This window comes from Gavia stellata, chromosome 18, assembly GCF_030936135.1.
Source record: "Gavia stellata isolate bGavSte3 chromosome 18, bGavSte3.hap2, whole genome shotgun sequence".
NCBI lineage: Eukaryota > Metazoa > Chordata > Aves > Gaviiformes > Gaviidae > Gavia > Gavia stellata.
In genome coordinates this window covers 18,595,480-18,618,280 of record NC_082611.1, presented here as the reverse complement: position 1 = coordinate 18,618,280, position 22,801 = coordinate 18,595,480, and the positions used below count along the sequence as shown (strand labels likewise).

The 22,801-nt window shown below is 46.4% G+C and overlaps 1 protein-coding gene across 1 annotated transcript; it reads left to right on the top strand.

The window, feature by feature from the left end:
* The first annotated feature begins 9,115 nt into the window (after positions 1-9,115).
* On the top strand, positions 9,116-22,772 carry CCNF (cyclin F). Its single transcript, XM_059826403.1, has 17 exons — positions 9,116-9,128; positions 12,431-12,585; positions 13,021-13,127; positions 14,043-14,110; positions 15,171-15,364; positions 15,718-15,771; positions 16,335-16,439; positions 16,995-17,072; positions 17,493-17,644; positions 18,293-18,457; positions 19,118-19,241; positions 19,563-19,743; positions 20,203-20,290; positions 20,859-20,958; positions 21,254-21,384; positions 21,575-21,744; positions 22,309-22,772. The coding sequence occupies exons 1-17, from the start codon at positions 9,116-9,118 to the stop codon at positions 22,770-22,772; spliced, it is 2,349 nt and encodes a 782-aa protein (XP_059682386.1).
* The last annotated feature ends 29 nt before the right edge of the window (positions 22,773-22,801 follow it).

Sequence of the window (22,801 nt, the reverse complement as noted above, 5' to 3'; positions counted from 1 at the left end):
GAAATGAATTTCCATTGCGGCTGTGCATAAATTTGTTCTTTGCTGAAATGGAGCCTGAAAAGTGACTGACGTTTTTATGCCTTGTGTTTGCAGGGCTTTGAGGCTTATATTTCACAAGAGGTGCAGATGCACCACTGTTAGCTCCTTGGAAGCTGCCGTGTTTACAAGGCTCAAACTGGCTGGGCTGTGTTTAATCCAAGTCAAGTCACAGAAGATTGTGTTCCAGCCTTCTAATCACTGTCCAAACTATATTTTGACATATGCTACCGCAGAGAAAACATTGCCGATTTGGGAAGGAAGGGTACAGCATCTCTTAATGTAGTAGGACTTGGTCCAAGGTCAAGCCAAGAAGTCAAGTCAGCAAGTCAGGGTCCAAACCAGAGAGGGACACATACAAGCTTGGTCATAGCTGCAATGTAGCTCATGCAATGGCCCCGAGGGCAGGAGCCTGAGCTTGGAGGCAGCCCTGGAGATCCCCACAAGGCTTCTCACTGCTCTGTCCTGCACAGCACTCTGATCCCAGGTCTGGGACATGTATACCTATACCGGATCTGGCCTCGGACACAGGCAGCTGAGCCCCGAGGAAGGGAAGCGGCTGTGCTGAAGGCCCTGCCAGCAGCCTCTCATACCCTGCAAGGGGCTGGGTTTGGAGAACCACGTGCTGGGAAACGATCCGTGTGTTATGCAAAGCCATGGGTGCCGGCCAGGTGGGGAGTCACCGCAGGGCTGCTCCAGGGGCCCAGGCAGCTCCGTGGGTCTGAGCCAGGGTGCCTGTGTGTTACAGGCATGGGTCGGCTCAGGCTTGGGGGGCCACAGGGGGTCACTGAGGAGTCCAGGGGTCCCCAGAGTTGGGGGCTGCTGAGCTGTGAATGCCACATTTCTAAATGTGTGGGCTTTAGTGTTTGTTAAATGGTTGCTCTATGATAAGGAAGTTTTTCTGTGACCGCAGCTGGCCAGTCGTTGCAGTGTACATCTGGAAAGGGTGTTTCTGTCACCCATTTGTTGCCTGTCCTCTGACAAGCAATGCCTGTTGAGAGGCGGTGGGCCGTGCCAGGAAGCACACCAAGAATATTTGCACTAGTGGGTCTAAGGCTGGCATAGATGGGTTTGCTGTAATAAGACAAATGCTAGTCCTGTTGCCTGAGCAGGCCTGCACTGGAATGTGGGCAAGAAGACAAAGCCTCCATTATAATGTTAGCCATGGGCAAGGTTTTACAAGGATTTTGTTTGTTGCCGGAAGAAGATTTGATTTTGCTGGGGTTATAGAAAGCAACCAGTAATCCCGCACAATTTCTCTTTCGGAGTCCTTGTTTCAGGTTGGGGGAGGCTCACGCAGACATCATGGCACTGAGTCACAGTCTGGAGAGTCTGCAGTTATAGTGGCTAAACAGTTCATTCCTTTCTTCTGTTTTCAAATAGCAGCTTAGTTGCTGTAGGAGGTCATAGATTACAAAAGAGGAAACACTGACAAAGTTATCAAGTACTTCTACTATCCTACAGTTTACCTTGTATCCTTCACAGGCCAAATGAATGTTTCTAAGGCTCACTCCCTCCATAAAGCCTTGCACGCTCTGATGATACCTAAGTGACAATACATTTGCCAAGTGTCTATATCTGCATCTTCCCTATGTATCTGGCAAGGGATAATACTGCCCAGCCACAGGTTAGTGCTCCTCAGAGAGGAGGGCAAATGTTAGACATCACACATGCCTGCGCCAGTGTCTCTGTCTTGCTTAGGGACTGCGTCTCTCCTTGCCCTGCTGTTGCAGCCTCCTTCCCCATGGCCACCTGAGACCTCCCAGGCTCCAGCACCCGTTGTCTGGCTTGTGCGGAGAGACGCAATCTCATGATGCTCGGCCTCGGCTGAATGCCTTTTCAGCTCCAGGCTGAGGACTGTACCCACAGGGACTCTGCCTGTGCCTCCCCCTCTTGTACCTCCTTTCTCTCCTCAAGTCCTTGCGATGCCTCTGGCTTCACAAAGTCTGGAAAACGTCTGGTTTACGGCTTTCTTCGCTACAGCTCTAGCCCTCCAGAATTGCCGTCATTTATCTCTCTGCATCATCAACTCTCCACCCATTTCAAATTCAATTGAAAGCACATTTTCTCCCTTGCCTGTGGTTCCTAAATTATACACCCAGCTCATTTCAAAATATCAATTCAGAAACTTGGCAAGGTGATTATTAATAACAGCTCTGTTCTTCTCCGGAGGAGAAATAATACTAGAAATATGTGAAATGTGTACACAGTTGTCATTCTCACTCTCCTCTTTTGCCAAACACACTGTTCTTTACAGGAAATAAAAACAACCCTACACCCAGTATTAAGTGGCGGAGACTGTGTAATCAGCGAGGAACCACACAGAACTAGGGCAGGATTCCTTCACAAGTTCCGAAACTCAGGGTGATCGCCACCTTCTGCGATGAATTAGTGCTTGGCTATATGTAGACCAGCAGCACATATAGCCAAGCTTGACAAACAGTATACACAGCAATCTGGAGCCCAGCTGGAGCCATGTGGTTTCTTCATTCACTTGTGTGGAGCAGCAAAGTACATGATAGATATAAATATGCGCAGCTAGTCATGGTAAATTGTGCTTCAGCTATAATGAAGCTATTCATGATTTTATTCCAAGAGTTCACATGGAAGGTGGGCCAGGGCTTCCCAGGGACCCAGAGCTGCTGGGAAGCACTAAGCTGCGGTCTGGCCTGCAAGCACCAGGCTGGCAAAGGTTTGGGTACATGTTTTTTCCCTTCTTCTTTTTCTAACTGTACTTATAAAACATGTAGTAGAGTACTGAAGACTGTTTCATGGCCCATAGCACCACAGGATGTGCGGTGAAGAAGCTCTGGGGTCTCTCCTGAAGCAAACCCGCAGGTACAGGTGCTGTGCCCATGGGGTAACTGAGCTCGGCAATCCAGGTATCCCCCCTCATCCCATGTTCCCGTGCCATTCCAGAAGGAACCAAGGGTGTCCTTCTCTGATGCACACCAGGGAAAGAGGGCAGCTTTCCCAAGTCCTTTGGAGGATGAGGGGGAAATAAAAAGATGGGGTACCTCTAACTCCTGTGGTGGAGGGACAACAATGAGGGCCTCCCAAGGAAGGGAAGGAGAGAGAAGTCCTCCAGGGATGGATTTATGCACAGAAAGGGATCTGTGTTTTTAGCCTTGCAAGATAAGGATGACCCAGCTAGCAATCACTTTGTTTTGAGGGAAGGATAAAGTGTAAAAGAATCTACAGAGGTATCCAGAAGATCTTAACTCTGAAGATTTCCCCTTGCAGTGGTAAGGCCCACACCTCTTCAGTGGCATTTAGGGACTTGTAGGGAAAGAAGTGCTTACACAAACAAGAGCCAGCTTGCTGCACACTGGTAATGCCAGTGGCTCCAGCTATCATGGGCCCAGTGCAACAGCTCCTTCCTGACACCTCAGCCTCTAGGCTGCTGAGGATCACATAAATTATCTTGAAAACATGGGGTTTTTTCAAATAAAAAGATATCAATTGAATGTCTTGTATCAGCAAAAGCCTCCAGAGGAGAAAGTCTGATCACGGTAAAAGCCTTTGGCTCTGTGCTACGACAGCCAGTGCTTGCCTGGCAGATAAAGCACTGCTCTGTCTGCCTGCGCTGCACAATCGTTCCTCCCAATTAGGGCTCACTGCTCCACGCCAGGTACCTCCCTCCCACACAAGTGTGGTTTTTTAAGAAGTGATACTCTTCAAGTGTTTAAAATGCAAGAGTTTAAAGGGAATCGGCTGTTGTTTGGAAGAGGTTGGCCAAGTTCCCTGTTTTCTGCTGGGCAGGTGATAAGTTTCCACTTGGATGGTGCAAGAGTAAAAGATGCCCTGCTGAGAGCCCCCGAAGTGAAGCCCTGCAACCACCCGGGGGGTGGGGAAGGCCCAGGCTGGCAGTGAGCCTGTCCCTGGGACCTCCGGAGACCAGTCACTGCTCCACCGCCTTTCCTGGGGCTGCCTGCGCTGGCTCTGACCGTCGCAGGAGGTGGGTTGTTACTGGGCCTTGGCTGAGCCAGTGCGCTCATTTCACACACACCGACACGGGACACAAAGCTGTCAGGTCTCATGAGACACGAGCATCAGTCCTCGTGCTCCCTTTTCCGTGGCTTTCCTGCAGCATCACTGCACCTTTCCCACCCTGAGCCCCCTCGACACTGCTGAGAGTCTCTGTGCTGTGCAGAGCGTGGCCCCTGGCTTCTGCATCACTTGCAGGAGCCCACCTGGGTCATCCACCACTTCTACATGGTGCGGTGCGCTTTACCCGGTCACACAACCTGTCCTCTTAGAATGAGGACCTCACATGAGCCAACACACGGGCACACATCCGTTAGCTGAGTCAGTACGTCAGATGCTTGTTTCACCTCGTGCACTGAGACTTCAGAGGCAGATGGCAGATAGCACCAGCAGAAACCGCAGCCCCCTTTTCAGGAAAATGAAACCCATCACAGGCCTCTTTTGCCAAGTCATTTGTTGTTAAAAGCCATGTGCACTTTTCCTCTGCCTTGGTGGGGACAGACCTGGATTTTGGAAAGCACTGCATTAACCTAGTTCATGCAGATAGCCTGATTCATGTTCATTTGCTACCGTGGAGTAGTACTACTTGTGGAAGGCAGTGAAATTACACGTGGCAGTACTAAGTGTGAAGAAGATTTGTAAAATGAAGAGCTTCTGCTTCTAAAATATCAGTGCACTCCTTCTTGGGTTAGGACTTCGGCACTGAGATGTCCTCAGAATTGGAAAAAAACCCAACAGTGGAATATTTGATGACCCATCATATGGGTTTGATGCCACCTCGTGGTAGTTCCATGTCCTGATTTGCAAGGGAAGGTTTTCACTCTTCTGGGATGTTTCCCAAGCCTGTTCCTTATGAAAGAGAAACACAGTTTGGAGAAAGGATGAAGCTATTACAGACATCCTGCCCTGCCCTTGCCTTTCGCTGCTGATTTGCAGCACTGCCTCCAAACAGCATTGTTAATAAATGCTAGTATGAACTTAAAATGCAGGGACTGCAAATTATACTCAGTAACGGTATGCAGAAATACCTACAGGATAGCGATGTGACCATTAGAGAATCTGCTGAGATGTGCTGACATAAAACCTTAGCCACAGTTGCCTCATCATCTAAGGACCTCAGACAAACACTTCCACCCAATTTGCAGCTAGATTTGCAGATTTGGGGAAGCTATTTCCTCCCTTGGAGAGCAACTTCCTTCTCCAGCCCAGTAGTTATTATACTGTGCTAAGAGTGTGATGAAGAGCTGAGTTACATCACGCTTTTAAAAGTGGGACAGGAGAAGTTACAAAGACTGGTACCACTATTTCAGTTGAGGATTGGCTCTTTCAAGAGAAAATTGGCTCTTCTACCCTCTCAGTAATTTAGCCTTATGACAGCAAAGGATGATTTGCCAGGAAAATTCATTGAGCATTTCAGCCTTTCACCCAGTAAATGGCCTATATTGCTTTTGTTTGCCCTTTGAACTGTGGCAAAGATACCATTTTACAACTGACTGAATGCATTCTTCAGACGTTTTAATATAAAACTATCATGTTTATTGATTGAATAATCACAGACTATGTAAAAATCGTAGCAAAATGACTGACTCCCTGTTGCACACTTTTTTCCTAGCCTCAGGCATCCTCGTGTTTGAAGTGGCATCACATCAGACCCTGCAGAAATGCTAGATCCTGAAGGCAGCCTAGCTGTGCTGTTGCTGCAGCTGAGCTAATTACGCTTGGGTTTCATCTTGGCTAATTAACTTCCATGTGGCCCTATAATATCACAATCATTTCGTTTTCAGTTCTGGAATTATCTTGGACAGTGCTAGTCTGGGCGGAAAGAACATCTGCAAGCCACGCAGCTCCACTGTGCAATGTAGACATATGTCGTTATACTGTAAATATAAATGAAATTACTTTTGCAATGGCACGTAATGCAACCTTTAGCATTTAGGTACTTGTCTGCAACTTGTTCACCACACTGAACACATTCTGAATACCCAAATTAAGCTGTTTATTATCTTGTTCCCTAGCTGAAGACATCAGATGAGATGCTACCTTCATATTTGTTTATATCACTTTCTGTTAAGTCCTATTTGACTGAAATTCTTCATCTTTGCTCTTGCCTTAAAATGTGCATATTTGAATCTGATCACAATCCATGTACAAATTAGGATGGAAAATTAGACTAGCTATAAAAAGTCTTTCATAAATGCCCATCTGAAAAGGCTTAAAAGGCTGAAGTTGCTGAGAAACAGGACACCAGTGAGTGACAATCTATGTAGCAATTAATCCTCTTTCTCTCACAAATGGACTTGAAAGAGTGCAAGCTGGTATTTGCCTGATTAAAAGGTATTTTCAGCAAACTTTCAGTTTTGCCAGGGGAATGTTGCTGTTGACTGTGGACGTATTGCTTAGGTGCCATGGACTCAGACCCTTGAATCTCTTCATAAGAGGGATCAACACCTTGACTGAAACCTGAGCTAGCGGAGCAACATCTCTTGCCCCCAGAAGAATCACAGGTTTGGCAGTATCACGAGTAAGCATTACACCTTTGTTGAGTTTTGTTTAAATCACAGCAGTCAAGGCAAACAAAAGACCTTCGTTCTATTTACCCTCGCTTTCACAGCCAACAGATGTGAAGGGAGCAAAACAGCATTCTGATTTCAGAGAAACACAACCCTCTGCCTGCTCTTCAGTGAAGAAAGAGGCATGATAAATGGGGGAAATCCAGCTCAGGAGCTGGCAATAGTGATTAAAACACACACTAATCAGCCTTTCCCTCTGTAGGGACCAACTCATGCCTTTCTGAGGAGGTGCGGAAGTGTGAAGGACGGCGTATCCAACCTGGCGTCCGGCTGCCTGTTGGAGAGGGTGCAGGTCCCACTCCAGTCCCGGCTGCCGGCTCTGGGCAGGGGCTGCAGATGCCACAGGCTTTTGAAGATCTTGCCAGATGGCCCTGCTTAGGCAACGTGAATCCCACCGCACACCGGTCAGCATCTGGTCTGTCTGTCAGTGATAAAACCATCTGGATGTTCGGCCATCTGATTCCAGAGAGGACAAAACAGGCCAAAGTTTACTGCTTCTGAAAATCTTAATTCCCATCTCTCTCTGCCCACCTCAGTTTCGGTTATAACCCATCCCTCAAATACAACCTTCCCCAAGCCCTGCCTTCCTCTGCTGCTGCAATGTCTGGAAAGAATGGGATCTACCTGAGGGGACTCTGCACCGCAGATCACCTGTGACTCAAGGAGCATCTCCTGCTGGTATTTTAGCTCTCCGTGGGGAGCTGATTATTCATGTTTTCTTTGCTGGTTCAACTTATTTTTAGTCAACAGAAACAGCTGTGAGGGGGAGAAGAAACAAGGAACAAAAGCTGACAGCATGATTAACTTTTTAACTCGTAACACTTCTCAATTAAAAGAAGCTAAATATTCCCTGTGCTCCCAGTACCGCTTTTCCACAGCAGCAGCTGCGCATCCCAGGAACATTGTGCAGTTTTACGGACGGAGGAGGGGGTAGATCTGCATGGGGGAAAGCCTGTCCACAGCAGCTCGGCCCCGTGGTCACTGCACAGGGCCGTGGGCCATCTAGCCACCCGAGCTCAGCCTCCCCAACCATAAAATGAGGTTACTGGTGAGATTGCAGAGCTATCCCAACCCCTTGCAAGGGTGTAGGCGCAGAGAAGCATCCAGAAGTTCATGTTCTACTGATGAAAAATGCTTGTGAAGTCTAGGGTTGTCCTTAAATAAAACTCATACACACACTACCAGGAAGAAACCTCAACTGCTCTGGCACTGGCAATGTTTATTCAAGGTACATAATGTTGAGAAAGTTTCCAGCCACCACAAATTGTGGCGCGGTCATTTTATGTCCCATGAAATGACAGCTCCTCTTCTTGCTGCTCTTTTCTAAAAGACTCACAAAAGTCCTCAGGTGAGTTAAGCGATAACTGATTATCCCTACATTGCTTTGTTTGTCTGCCAGCCTTTTCAATACACCTCTTTATCGCTCTCTGCTCTTTTCCTTCTGAGAAGCAGGGCTTTCCTCTGAATCCTTGACTCAGGTTTGGACTTTGACTCCTAATTGTCTTCCTAATTCCCCCTCACCCTCACAGGAGGCCATGAAGGGGCAGGAGAGGGGCTCTGTGCTGTGGAGGTACGGGATGATGCCGCAGCTCAGGTCATCAGAAATGGTTTCCGTCTGGGTAGCCCCATTCCTTCTTCCAGCAGGCACGTCCTCCCTGCAGCTCCTGCTCCAGCACTGGCACCCTTCAGCCCCCTGATACCTGGGGTGGAAATAGGTGGAGATAAAACACAAGTGTTCCCTCAGCAGTTCGCCTGGTGTAGCTCCCTTGGCCGGGCAAGCCTCGGTGCCAGAGCGGGTGGCTGCGGGTGAGCGGCACCACGGCCGCAGGGAGGGCTGCTGCCGCCTGGGGCCTAAGGAATCACGGCCCACGGGGGAGCCCGGGCCACCGCTGCGCCCTGGCCGCAGGCTCCCACCTCCGTGCGGGGCCCCTGGGTGACACAGCCGGCGGGAACAGGGCCCCGGCCCTGAGGGGAATGGCCGCTCAACCAGCGCCTGCTGTCATGGCAACACCCTCACACGGCGGGGCGGGGGGGGGGGGGGGGATGTCCTTGCCCCGCACGCACGCGCCGCAGCCGCCGTGTCCGCGAGACGCCCAAACCGCCAACTGCCCCAATTCGAATTCGCATCCTCGACGCCCAATCACGGCCCGCGGGGCGGGGCGAGCACCGCCTCTCGTCGGCCTTTCGACCAATCACGGAGTCTGCTGTGTTTAAAAAAAAAGTGCGCGCGGCTGGTAGGCGTGGCTGAGGAGAGCGGGGACTACCGCGGGCAGGAGGAGCTCCGGCCGCTCAGGGAGACGCCTCGGGCGGCGGGGCCTGGGCGGAGCTCGCTGCCTGCGCCTTCCCTGACCCTCGCTGAGAGCCGAGGAGGCGTGACCGAGGGCGGGGGTGTGTCCTCCCGCGGGAAGCTCCACCGCCCCGCCGGCCGGTTCGGTCCCGCCCCTTCGCGGCGCCCCTCACTCGGAGCCCGTCTGGGCGCGGCGGCCGGTGGTGTCCGCTCGGTCCCCGGGGACTGCGCCGCGATGAAGGCGGGCGGTGAGTGTAGACCGGGCCGCGGGCTCCGGGGGGTGCCGCTTCGTCCCTCTTCCTCCCTCCCCCTCAGCTCTGAGGGGGTCTGCGGCGGCATCTCCCCCCGCGCCGGGCCCCTGTGAGGGGGCTCTGAGGGCGGGAGGGCCGCGTCCCGGGGGAGCGGGCCCTGCTCGGGCACCGCCGCGGCTCCCGCCGGCGCCGGAGGGGCCGCCGGGGACAGTAACGGCTGCGGGGGCTCGGTGGCGGCGGCCCGGCGGGGCCCTGGCGGCCGCGCGCGGAATTCAAACGGCGGCGGTGGCGCGGGCGGGGGGCCGGGGGCTGCGCCTGGTGGGGGGGGGCACGGTCAGTCAGGGCTGCGGCCTCCCGGGGCCTCCCGCTTCGGAAACGGCTCTGCCCGCGGGAACGGCCCGCGGAGCGCTGCCGGCCGCCCCACCGGGGGTCGGGGCCGTACCTGAGGCCGCTTTTCCCTCTCTTTCGCTGGAGGATCCGTTGCTGTAGTTGGAGGATGTGTCTGAGCACCCCTGCGCTTCGAACTTCGAAGCCAGGCGTTAAGCAATGTAGATTGCGAGCGGAATAGTATGTAAGACGTCTTTGAATTTGTTGGGCACAAACTGGTGTGCGGGAACCCCCATTCAAACATAAGAAAAAGCGGGTTTTGCTCTAAGGGTGACTGAAGGGTGGCGTGGGTTGCCCCGAGCCGTTGTGGAGTCTCCATCCTGGGAGACTTTCAAACCGGGCTGGATGGGGTCCTGCGCTGTAGCTGACCCTGCTTGGGCAGGGCCGTTGGACTGGATGATCTCCAGAGGTCTCTGCCAGCCTAAACCACTCTGATTTTGTGGAGCAACAAATGGAAGATTTCCCTGTGCCACCTCCCGTCTTTTTGAAATTGAGTTTGCTTCTTCCCCGAGTTGCCCGAGTACCCCATGCTCCCCAGTCATTCAGATCTTCATACAGGTTTAATTGGCATACCAGTGTAGAAGTCCATTTCTTTTTCATGGCAATAATACTGCTGAATTTTTCCCCGGAGAGGGGAATAGGATGAGAAGGATAGTAGCATTCTGCCCTGCGCACCTCAAGAAGTTTTTATTTTCTTGGGAATAGCTTTTTAATCAAAGACAGGTAACATGCTACTGGTGAGACATTGAATGCTATTTTGTATCAGGCTGGTGGTTCATTTCATTCAACCTGAACTGCTAGGGGTGTTAATAGCATGTATGAACAGAAAAACCTGTATTAGCACAGTGGTAGCCACAGCTGATGAACCCTTTGGGAATCTGCAGGCTCCTTTTAAGGATCCTGCCAAAAACCCAGATAACCTTCCTTTTGCAAACTGAAAAACCTGTATTAAGTAATTGAGTCTGATGCAGCAACTTTGCTTTGAATGAATTGTCCGTAAATTTTGCACTGGCTATGTACGCAGTCTGTAAATCCGGGCGCTTCCCAGTTCTGTGGGCTGACATGCTCAGGGAGAGATGAGGTATAACTGGCCAGTCCATGCATTTTTTCCATTCACTGCAGCTGGAAAGAGCTGTTGCTCTTATCTTCTCAAAGAGAAATGCAATGCGTTACTTCTCCCGTCTCTCACTGAAGTTCTGGGTGAAGAACTGGAGATTAGTATGAGATCGTGAGGCTTTCCATATGTCAGGTTATAACCAGGAGATGTTAAACATCTAAAGTAGAAGAGCAGGCCAAAGGGTGAAAAAAATATTAATGGAGAGAAATAATTGTCTTATTAAAATTCTCTATCCTCAACCTGACTTTTCAGCCACCTCTTACTTTCATTGTAAAAGAAGAACTTGAGAGCTGCATCATTCTCTTATGCCTTTGACCCTGTAATCTAGTGAGACTACGTAGCTCTGACTTGGTTTACTTCATAGATAATATAAGGTGCTTTGGTATATGTATTATACTACTTCTTTGACTCTACTATTTTCATTTATGTCAAAAAATACTCAAACTAATAATGAACTAGTAAAAACAGGGTAAGCAGTGCTAGCATGTGCGTGTTGCACAGTATTGGGCTCTCTAGTGGAGCCTGTGTCTTTTATTAAACCTTTTTAGAAGAAAAAAATCAGCAAATAAATTTCCTAAGTATAATCTCTTTGTGTAAGACTTAAACCAGATTTGAAAAATATGACCAAGAAATCATCTGTAATAAAGACAAAGGCCCTTACATAGTTCTTTAATTTGTGGGACTCAAGCTTTCACTTCAGAATTTATTTTTTGAGCCCTCATGTCTGCAAAGAAAATGCCCAGCCTTTTTCTCGCTCAGAAATGGGCTGTTATTGCTTGTGTGGACTGCTCCTGAGAGCTCTGAGAGGCTGACATGGAAATGAGCAGTGTTGGTGTCTCCACTGCTGCATGGCAGGGCTCTGAAAGGTACAGCACCAACCGGGATTGATTGGGGGCCTCCTATGCAAGCGCTGCTCTGTGAGGGTGATCCTTTCCTACCACTTGCAGGCTGGAGCTGGGGAATGTGCCTTTTTTTTCCTCCTAGCACCTTTCACTGATTGGAATTTCTGCTGTTTGTTAGTCAGACTGCTGTGGGTGTTGGGGCTCCTGAGTGCAGGGGCCAGGCTTTTAGCAGCAGCCCAAGGAGATGGAAAAGGGACTGGGCTTTCTACCACAGAGTATAAGTCCCTAGCAGCGAGCGGTACTCATGTGCTCTTCTTGGTTTTGCCTTATCTGTTAGAGAGTTTTCCTCTCTTGGCGAATGCAGTGAGGGTAAACCTTGTCTTAATGAGGAACAGCAGATGTAGGTGATGCCTTAGTCTATGAATGCTGAAACTTCAAAAAAGGGCTTCCTGGTTCTTAGGGGTCTTCCAAGAGCACTTGTAGCAGCAACTGGCTGCTTGGAAAGATGGGCTTTTGGCTTGAGCTGGTTTGGCGGTTAATCTCTCTGGTCACATTTCAAGGACTGCTGTCAACTGAGGAGGAAAAGTTGGGGCATGGGGGAGGTAAATGAAGTTGTAGTAGTGACAGTTTAACTAAACACAGTCAAATGATGGAGTTAGGGCACGGAGGGGTTCTCCTCAATGAAGAAGACTTGAGCATGAGCCATCCCTTCTGAGCTTCTTAACTTCATTGACTAAATTGAACGAGTCACTTACTACTTCGTGGCTTAGTCTTACAGCGTTACATGACACATGCTAAATCTCTCTATGATTAATATGTTTGGAGAAGTGTCCTATGCTGCAGTAAATAGGTACTAAAGTAAAGACGTGTTTATGCCTGTGCACACTCTGTTGTGCCTTTTTCCTCATACCGTTCCATCGCTAACTGGGATGTCCCATGTTTTTGTTTTCCAGTGGTTCACTGTAGATGTTCCAGGTGTTTTTCTTTCCCTTCAAAGCGAAGGATAAGAAAACGACCCCGAGTGCTGACGTTGTTAAGTCTGCCCGACGACGTTCTTTTTCATGTTCTGAAAGGCCTTCCTGCTGAGGACATCCTCTCTGTCAGAGCTGTGAGTCTGCTACTACTTCCCCTCTGTCACGCGCTGTGGCTTATCTCTGCCATTAGCAGCCAGGACTGCACATGGAAAAGTCTGGCTTCTTGTGTCAGAGTAAACCTGAAGAAAACCAAAGAATACATGCAGTACTTGCTGGGATAGCAAAAGTCTAATTAGCAGTTTTATTTCTCAGTACTCAAGCTTAAGAAGATTAGCAGTAGTGTTTGAGTGCTCTGTGTAAATTTTCTGTGGGAATTGTCCTGCCAGATGACTGGGACTGAACAAGTTAGTTTGGTTTGGCATCTCTTGCCCTACTGATGGTTAGGCAGGAAAAGAGTTATGGTTAACTTGCGATTAATTAGTTACCTATGTAAAATTAGATTGCAAAGAACTATTTTTCTGTTAGTCCCTTTATTTTAGTGATTATTATTTTATGCTCCCACCTTACAGGTGCACTCACACCTTAAATACCTTGTGGATAATCATACTAGTGTTTGGGCATGTGCAAGTTTCCAAGAAATATGGCCTTCTCCAAACAATCTGAAGATGTTTGAAAGGTAAGCTTTAAGAATCAAATTTGTCTGACATTGTCAGGGAGGATGTTTGAAGGTAGATACACAGTTCTAATCAGTCCTCGCTGTAAGTGGGGGATCTGACTTTCCCTTTTTGTAGAAGCCTTTGCTTAGGGTGATGAAGAATTGTTGATTTCATATCTAAGCTGCAGCTAATAACTGCTGTCTCTTTAGCTGGAGCAGGGCCCATTGCATATACCAAAGTTATTTTTCTTTAAGGGCATTAATATTCCATATTAGAACATAGCGCATTAATGAAAATCTGTTACGGTTGCTTCCGTATGAATGTGCAAGTAAGATCAGAGGCTCAAGAGCATAACCATATTTCTGAGTTGGTTTGGTCACTTCGTGTGCAAACCAGTGTATTGAAAAATAGGTAAATTTCAATCTTAAAATGAGTGAAATTTGAAAGGGTAATGATAAACCTGCTTAAAAAGGATGGAGAACATTTTTTTTATTCGATTTGAAGGGGATCTGTCAGTTTAAATGTCATGATAATTGTTTTGCTTCTGACTATTGCTTCTTTGATGCATGTATTATGTTCTTTCTGAAGAATACTACTATGTTTGGAAGGGAAGAGCACAAGGGCTTGATACATATCTTCAAGGGTACAAGTACCAAAATGTGTTACTGCGTTATGGCATTGGAGATGTTGCATGGGAATGGGAAACAGTTCCTATGAACTGTCAAATTATCCTGGGCATTGGCATATGAAAGGGTTGCAGGAAGAAAAGGCTCAGCGTAACTTAAGTTTAATTTATGTAGTGAAAGCACGTATGCTTGTGGTTGGTGATCACCACATTCACAGCCTGGCCTCTGCTGAAGTAACTTGTTTGAGGATGTGGGCCTGGAAGCAGCTACTGACTTCAACCTCAAGTATCTTCTCTGTTTCCCATACAGGGCTGCTGAAAGGGGTAACTTTGAAGCTGCTGTGAAGCTGGGGATAGCATACCTGTACAATGAAGGCTGTAAGTGTGGAAGCTTGTACTCGGGTCTTTGGGGAAGATGGCATGATGGAAGGAAATGTAGATAAGCTAAAGGCTTATTTATAGATACAGATCAGGCTAATTGTCTCATCATAAAGTTGGCACTTCTACTGACTGCTTACAAAGTTATTGCTCCTGTATCTCAAACGCTGATGCTTTTGTGCCCAGGTTCTAGAGCAGTGAAGTGCAGAGCCAGCTTGCTGCCTTCAGTGTCTGGTTAGGTCCTGTTTACTATCATGCCTCTTCAGTATTACCTTTCAGTGCAGCTTAAGCACTGGCCACTAAACTGCTAGGTGTTAAATGATAGTATAGTGCACAGCACTTTTCTAAAAGAAGTCAATGCATAGCTTATGAATTCATGTTTAGAAGTTATCCTTTGTAAACTTCTGATCAAACTTGGCTACTTGCCTAGTCTGATAAATGTAACAAAAGGGACTGGCGATTGACCAGAGGAGCCTCCTTGCAGAGGGTGCTGGCAAGACAGGTGGCTTGCATATGAATTTATTTGTACACTGGCAGGAATTACACAGACTCACAGAATGACAGGGGTTGGAAGGGACCTCTGGAGATCATCTAGTCCAACCCCCCGCCAGAGCAGGTTCACCCAGAGCAGATTGCACAGGAATGTGTTCGGGCGAGTTTTGAGTATCTCTAGAGAAGGAGACTCCACAACCTCTCTGGGCAGCCTGTTCCAGTGCTCTGCCACCCTCAAAGGAACGAAGTTCCTCCTCATGTTTAGATGGAACTTCCTATGATCAAGGTTGTGCCTGTTACCTCTTGTCCTGTCAATTAACATTGCTTTGAGTGTTGGTATGTGCAGAACACTCCCCCCCCCGCCCCCAGCTTAGGGTTATATTTTCCTAAAGGCTGATCATAGTAAGATTTTTCTTCTTTTGCCATCTCCATTATTTTTAAAGCTCTAAAGGGAAGACACTGTTCAATCTTTTCCTGATTGTATCTATTGTCTTTCTTGGCCTGACTAAATGCCAAGCACGCGTTGTGAATAAACTCTAAATGATTTCTGGCCTTTTTTATTGTTCAGTGTCCATCTCCGACGAGGGTCGTGCAGAAGTGAATGGATTAAAGGCATCTTATTTCTTCAGTCTGGCAGAGCGTTTGAATGTGCGCGCAGCCCCATTTATCTGGCTTTTTATCCGTCCTCCCTGGTCCTTGAGTGGAAGCTGTTGTAAAGCTGTGGTCTATGAGAGTCTCAAAGCAGAGTGTCAGTTGGAGAAAGTAAGATTTCTTTCTGCCCTTGACTTTAACATAGGCTAGTAGCTGCATCTAGTTCTTTTGGAAAAAATATTTTTGTTTCCCCAAGGAGCTCCTATGCTCTTGCTTAAATGGCTGTGGATCAATCATTTTAATGAATTTATTGCCAAACTACACTTGCTATATCATGAGTGCTGGAGGCTTGTACTGTCTCTTCTGAGAGATTCAGTACTGTCTCAGAGATAACAGAACATTGAGAAAAGCAAGGGGGAGAAATGATTGAAAGGCAAACTAAATTGTAGTCTGGAATTACTAGCAAAAATTGCTATTGTTCTTTGCTTATCTTTAACAATGGTTTATCTTGATGCTTTCTTCAGGCTCAAAAAGGATCTATTCTCCACTGCCTGGCTAAGGTCTTGAGTCTCTTTGAGGTGAGCAGTGTTTCTGATTTGATGTGTTTGGATACTTTTTTTTGGTGATGCCAATGCTGTTTACCTTGATTAAAAAAAAAAATAATCAGCCAAACGCTCTTATATTCCTCAAGTGGCCTAGAAATTTCTGTTCTCATGAGTTTAATTTGCTGGTTGTTTAAAGGAACATTATCAACTTAGTTTATTAAATTTTACGAACAGTGAAATTATTTTTGGCTTGATCATGGGCTTGCAGCGTGTTCAGGTCTCAAAGGAAGCCTTTCAGTCATAATGCATATCAAAAAAAAAAAAGCCGTCAGTGGCAAACAAGCCAAAAAGCTCTCGTCTAGCTGAGGAAAACCACTAACTGCTTCCTGAGCTTGGATCTTCAAATGACAGCACTGAAGCACCCCTTCATGTGGGTGCACACAGGGGATGTGGGAGCACCCCTCATAGTCTGAAGGGGACTCGTAACTGGTTGATTCTGCTCTGTAGTACAGAGCTGTTCTGTACGTTCTGAAGTATTGAGATCTGGCAGCCAGTTGGCTGGACAGCAAAAATACCGTCATGCCTTTTGTTCTTAGGATGAAGAAAAAAGAAAAGAATCCCTTGAAATGTTTGAAAAATCTTCAAAGCAGGGTTGTTTAAACAGCTCCTACCTCCTTTGGGAAAGTAACAGAAAGGCTGCTGTAAGTATTATTTTTTTTGTCTCAAAACCACTTTTTCACTGTAACTTCTGGACCTCTGTTATGTGCAATGAGTGTACACAGATAGAAACTCCTGTTCCTCAGAGCTTACTTTGTTCACAAACAAGGAGAGCACTAAGAACTCTCTCAAATGAGCTTTGGTGTCTGCCTTGGTGTTTCAAGTAAGTGAGTATACACAAGCGGTTGTAGCCAAGGTGCCAGCAGAAGTTCCTTTATACTAACTCTGCTAAAGGCACAGGGACTGCCTATATGCATATATGATCATATGGTTCACTTGGGAGACTGCCTGCATTGTCATTAATAAATCGGCCAAAGCTCTCGTGTTGGAATCCCGAGTCTTATTTCCTGTGAGACCTTGGGCAAGAACTGAAGAAAGTTTAAGAACAACGTTGTCGTCATGATGAGAAACAGACTGGTTGCTGAAATAATAGATATATCCACAGGCAGTGTTTTTTCTCTGGATATTAGGACTACAATTCTTCTGTTTGTTGGGTAAAGGCAATGGTTTTTGAAATCTGTTTACATTCCTTTCTGTAGATGTCAGATCCTGGCAGATACCTCCAGAGTCTCAGGAAGCTACGAGATTATGCAGCAAAGGGCTGCTGGGAAGCACAGGTAAGACTGACTTTTCCCCGGAAAAGAGTCCTTATTCGGTCTTTTCTGTGCTGCTGTTGTAGACTTAGACACCTCCCTTTAGAAGCAGGGTCAAAAGTGCTGAATAATATCTATATATGCATGTGTGTATTTACTCTGCAGATCCCCCTCTTTTGGAAAATACTGCATGTCTGTGGTACAATCTGAGTAAAGATGCATCTTTTGACAGACTTAAAAGCCTGCCCCCAAAGGGAAAGAGAGAGAGAGAGTGTGTGTGTGTGTGTGTTCGTTCAACATTTAAGCCAAACTAAGAACTACTGAATCAAGTAGTTTGTCATGCTTGCTCTCTGTTTTCAGCAGGAAAATTACAGGACCATCCTGTGCTGCCTTAGTTTGTGTTTGGTAAAAAAATTACTTTCTTTTGTGTTCTCTCTACTACAGATAGCTTTAGCCAAAGCTTGTGGGAATGGAAACCAACTAGGATTAGAAGCAAAACCTTCCACTGAAATCGTGTCTCAAATCTTTCAAGCTTCCCTTCCTATCAGCAAGCAAAGTATCTTCACTGTGCAGAAAGGAATGAATGAAACAATGAGGTAAAAACTCAGGTCCAAGAGTCAGGCCACACAGCAGAAACAATTGCCTATTTCCCTCTGCATCTGTAGAGGGAAACAAATCTAGAATGAGGTCTGTTGGAAGATGGCATTTTTTGCTTTACTCTTCTATGATGCATTATGTACAATCAGAGAAACACATTTTGCAGAGGAAGTATCAGAGCCCTTATTTCAAGCCCCCATGAAGAACTGAAATGAGGTGTTGTGAGGTTTTTTTCTGGACTGTAAGTCCTTGCATTTGTCAAGTCTAACAAGTTCCTCAAGAATTGGAGGCACTGTTTGACTTGTTGGAGCTATAGCTACTCTCTACTTATCTTAGGTGACCTTTAGCCTCCTCATTGATATGCCCTACCTCTTCTCTGTGCAAGTGCCTATTATAGGATAGTTTCTAATTCCATTTCACAGACAGCTTAAGAGGACCATTGGCCCTTCAGAGAATAAGAGGCCTCTGGTTGTAAATCCTCATCTCAGCAAAATGTGTCACTTTTCTGGAAATTCTTTTGGTGAAATTTCTTAGCTTGGAACTTTTCAGTGGAGAAGGGAATTGGTAACTAGGTGTGGGGAGGGTGTTCAGCACGGGTTTGAATGGCTTCTAACTGCACAGATTACGACTCTCTCTTTCCTGTCTAGGTACATCCTGATTGATTGGCTGGTAGAAGTGGCTACCATGAAAGACTTTTCTAGCCTATGCCTTCACATGACGGTGGGATGTGTGGATCGTTATTTGAAGCTGAGACCTGTACCTCGGGCTCAACTCCAACTTTTGGGAATAGCCTGCATGGTCATTTGCACACGGTACGGGTTCTGACTGGTGAACAGAGGTGGTTGTTGTGATCATTCAAATTCATTTCTGCAGCTCCAGCTTTTTCCCCCTCTTGCTAATAATAATACTGGAAAGACTCTTTGTCTTCCCTCTACATTGACTGTTGCTTGAACTGTGTTCACATACAAACACAATTTCTGCAAATGTGACACAAAATGTAATTCCTTGAACTTGTTTTTAAATATGAAAAAACTCCATTGTGGTGGATTGGTCTAAACGCATTCCGTCAGCAACTGAAGTCTTTCACACCATGTTATTATGAATACCCCTGTAATGAACAACTGCAGCAGTGTCGTTACGTAGTTCAGTCTGTTATGCTCAGATGAACAGCATGGTGTGGTGGAAGATTACTCTTCTGTGTTAGTTTCCTTAATATCTTGCTTCTTTAACCTAGGAGAGGTTTCATAAATGAGGAATTAGGAACATTCTAGTAGGTGGTTCCAGCTTAAAGGTGAAATAAATGAAGAGCTGCTCTTCTTTCTTTCCTGGTCTGTACCTGGGAAAGTACCTTATAAAGTTGTTTAACTCTTTGGTCATATTGGGTGCATTTATCTGCCACAAAAACATTAGTGCACAGGTGCTCCAATTCCCTTTCTTCTGGGGCTAACTGTTAATATTATTTAATATTGCAGTTTCATCAGCAAAGAGATCTTGACAATACGGGAAGCTGTGTGGCTAACAGACAACACATACAAATATGAAGACTTGGTCAGAATGATGGGTGAGATAATTTCTGCCCTGGAAGGAAAGATAAGGGTGAGTTTGGAAAGTGGATGGAATATTTCAACCTTTGGGCTTCTATTGAAGTCAGGCTGTTGTAACTAGCACTACTCCTTATCTAAGATGTTGGGGTTTTATGCAAGGGTTCTCAATCCCGGCCTTTCTGTAAAGATTAAAACTTAAGTTTTAAGAGGCCATTTATTCTTTCACTGGAGAACGTTTCAGCGTCAGTGTAGTAGTTGTTTTAAAAAAACAACAACCCCCCCTAATGTAATGAAAACAGCATCCCCTGGAAACAACTGTTCTAAATACTCGGTGCTCGTCTTGTATTTCCAACCTCTGTTCTTTCTGCACTAGATACCTACCATTGTGGACTACAAAGAAGTATTGTCACACATAGTCTCTCTGGAGAGAAGAACTCTTCACCTTTACAGCTTCATTTGTGAACTGTCACTCTTAAACACAAGCCTTTGTGTGTATTCCCCAGCTCGGCTGGCTGCTGCAGCACTGCTGCTGGCTAAGATACTACACAGGCAAGGTAAGGAACCTTTACTTTAGTGGAGCTGCAGCATGGTATGTCAGTCTGCCTTGTCTTTTTAGGGAGCCTTTGGGATTTTTTTGGTGTTACTTTGTCTTTAGGCAAGATGTCCCAGTCACTTGGCTGGGGGAGAGGGGGGAGGAAGAGGGGGAGAGGTACAAGACTTCAGAAGGAAGAGTTGAGTTCAGTCTATTTTATCTCTTAATAGCTATGATGAACAAAAGCATTAGCATCAGACTGTGCAAGCTTTGTGTTTAAATGAGACTGAAGATTTCTATACTTAGGTATAACTTCAGTTTGGCAGGTAAATATATCCTTGAAGCTAACTGTGAACTTGAACGAACTATGTCCAGGCATAAGTTTGTAAAGATCATTATCTTTATCCCACTTACAAAAAAAAAAATCTGATTATAGAACAACCAAGCTTAATGAAATGGTAATATGTGTTTTCTTCTCCAGCACGCCCCTGGACCAGCCAGCTGTCAGAGTGCACCGGTTTCTCTCTTGAAGAGCTGTTGCCCTGTGTGCTAAGCCTCCACCAAAAGTGGTAATAGTTTTGGAATTCTTCCAGGAGGGCACATGAGTACTTGGATTCTAGCTCTTGCAGACAAGCTGCATCTATACAATCAGCCCTTCCCAATGAAGGCGGTAGCTTTGGGAAACTGCCTTCCTCCCCGTACCACAAGGCACTGATGCGTAGGGGCCGGTTCAGGGACAAATATTCTGTTTCTCCCAACTGGTAGTGGCTCTGGGTTACAGAAAGTGTGATGCTCCTCAAGGCTAACAGGTTTCAGCTTGCCAAACATCACTATTTTCAGAAGATTGCAACTGGCTTATTGGTGAGCTTCAGAAGGAGTTTCAGTAGCAAAAGTAGCTCACCTTTTAAAGAGTACAAGGCAAATATCTTGTTTACCTCAATGAATAGAAAAGGAATTCGATGCTCATATGCTTAGAAACCAAGTGTGCTGGCTAGCTGCTTAGCAGCTCTGCTGAAACACCAACTTCCTTAGCACAGAGCTGAGATGGACAGAGGAAAAGTACTTAAATTGGCAGGTTTTGTTATCACTGTTTCATATAATCCATTCTAAGATTTGGGCTTTAATCTTTCTCTCTAGTTTCCATGATGATGTCCCAAAGGATTATAGGCAGGTGTCCTTAACTGCAGTGAAACAACGATTTGAAGATGAGCGTTATGAAGAAATAGGCAAAGAAAAGGTGGGTGAGCTCTTTGTCTTCGTTTGCCAATGTCTGACACCACAGCAAAGCTACCATATGGCAGGACATAGTAAACTTCAAATAATGAGAAGTGGGTTCTAACTTGAGACTTCTGGAGGAGAGGGTATCTAAATAAAGTGGTGGCTTTAAACTTGATCTGCAGGGACTTTAATTGCTCTGGTTGAGTACATGTGGGAAGAACTCTGCGATAGGTTTCTCCTGGCAAATGAAGAGAAATAGCCTCCTGGCAGAGGGAATCACGTGGTCTAATTCTTACTGGCTTTTTGTTTTTTAGATGATGAGTTACAGTCAGCTCTGTTCATTGTTGGGTGTGAAACAGGAGGACCCGGAGCCCAGTCCCTTGCACACGAACGTGGTGGAAATTCAGACTTTCCTTAGCTCTCCCTCTGGAAAGAGAAGTAAAAGGCTAGTACAACTCATTGCTGTAAATGTCTCTGAGGATTAGTGTGAGCCTTTCCTCCTCTCTGGTATCCTGAGGTTCCATTCTTAAATATGGTCAATTTTTCTGTAACCATCTTAATTGACATACCTATTAAAAGAGCTGTGGAAGAAGACTTGGCTTTTAATGTGTGACTTCTGGATTTTCCTTCTACAGGCGGAGGGAAGACAGCATTCAGGATGACAGAGGCAGCTTTGTGACTACACCCACAGCGGAGCTATCCACCCAGGAAGAAAGTCTTCTAGATAACTTCCTAGACTGGAGTTTAGATTCCTGCTCTGGTTATGAAGGTGATCAGGAAAGCGAAGGCGAGAGAGATGGAGATGGTGAGAGTTTTATTCTCCTTATAAAAAGCAGACGAGAGAACTAAAACTGTCTCTTCATCTTTCCTTAAAACTGTTTCTCAGGCAACAGAAGCCTGAACTTTCAGCTGAAGACCAGTTGGAAAAACTCTCCCCCTTCCCCAGTGGTTGTAACTGTTAAATTATTTTAGAGGTATATATCCGTTCTTGTTCTCTATACTGCTTCAGAACATGATGAAGGGTTTTGTAGCTGCTTAGTGTTTCAGAGTGAGACTGTTTTCAGGTACCGCTGGTAGTGGACCAAATGTGATGAATGGCCTATTGTGTTAGAAAACAGTGTATTATCTGGGTTTTTTGCTGACACTGGCTGTTCAATTTCTAACCAGTTCTTAGTACCTCCTGTCTCTGAGGGTGGAGAAGTTACTGTTTTAAATGAGGGTGACCTTAGTGCTCTACGCTCCCCTCCACGTGTAAGCAGGCATAAGGTTTATGCTCTTGCTTGGTTTTTTTTTCTGCTTGATTCTGTGCTGAATGCCTGCTTGGTGTTGCCCAAATCAAAGCTAATCTTTTTCTTTTATCATTCCACAGTGACAAGTCCCAGTGGGATCCTGGATGTGACGGTGGTCTATATGGATCCTGCAGACCACTGCTGTCAGGACTCCAGTGATGAAGACAACCTAGCTGTAGAGTGGGCTGGGCACACAGCACCACTGAGGGAGGCTGAGCTGCTGGATGACACTTGCAGCCTTTCAGCATATCTCACCCCAAGAAATCCTAACCTAGAAGGGAGCTCAGGCTACTCTTCCGTCAACAGTGCCAGTCCTACATCTTCTGTAGAAAGCAGCCTTGGAGTACCTCTCAAACCTACCTCAGCACTGTCTCTTGGCAGTGCCATGAACAAGGAGCCATGCCTGCCTCATTACTTGGAGTCATGTTTACAGTCAGTCTGTGCTAGGCCTAGAGATGGCAAGCGTGACAGAAGACAAGTCAAGCGAAAAAATGTGGCAGAACACAGTGAAGAAAGGATGAACATGGGCTTCTTAAGCCTCTGATTTCTTCATGTTCTTTACTTTCTTAGGGT

Coding starts and splice junctions, on each gene's coding strand:
- CCNF (XM_059826403.1), top strand. Junction 12,586..13,020: donor ACATCCTCTCTGTCAGAGCT/GTGAGTCTGCTA, acceptor CCCACCTTACAG/GTGCACTCACACCTTAAATA. Junction 13,128..14,042: donor AATCTGAAGATGTTTGAAAG/GTAAGCTTTAAG, acceptor TTTCCCATACAG/GGCTGCTGAAAGGGGTAACT.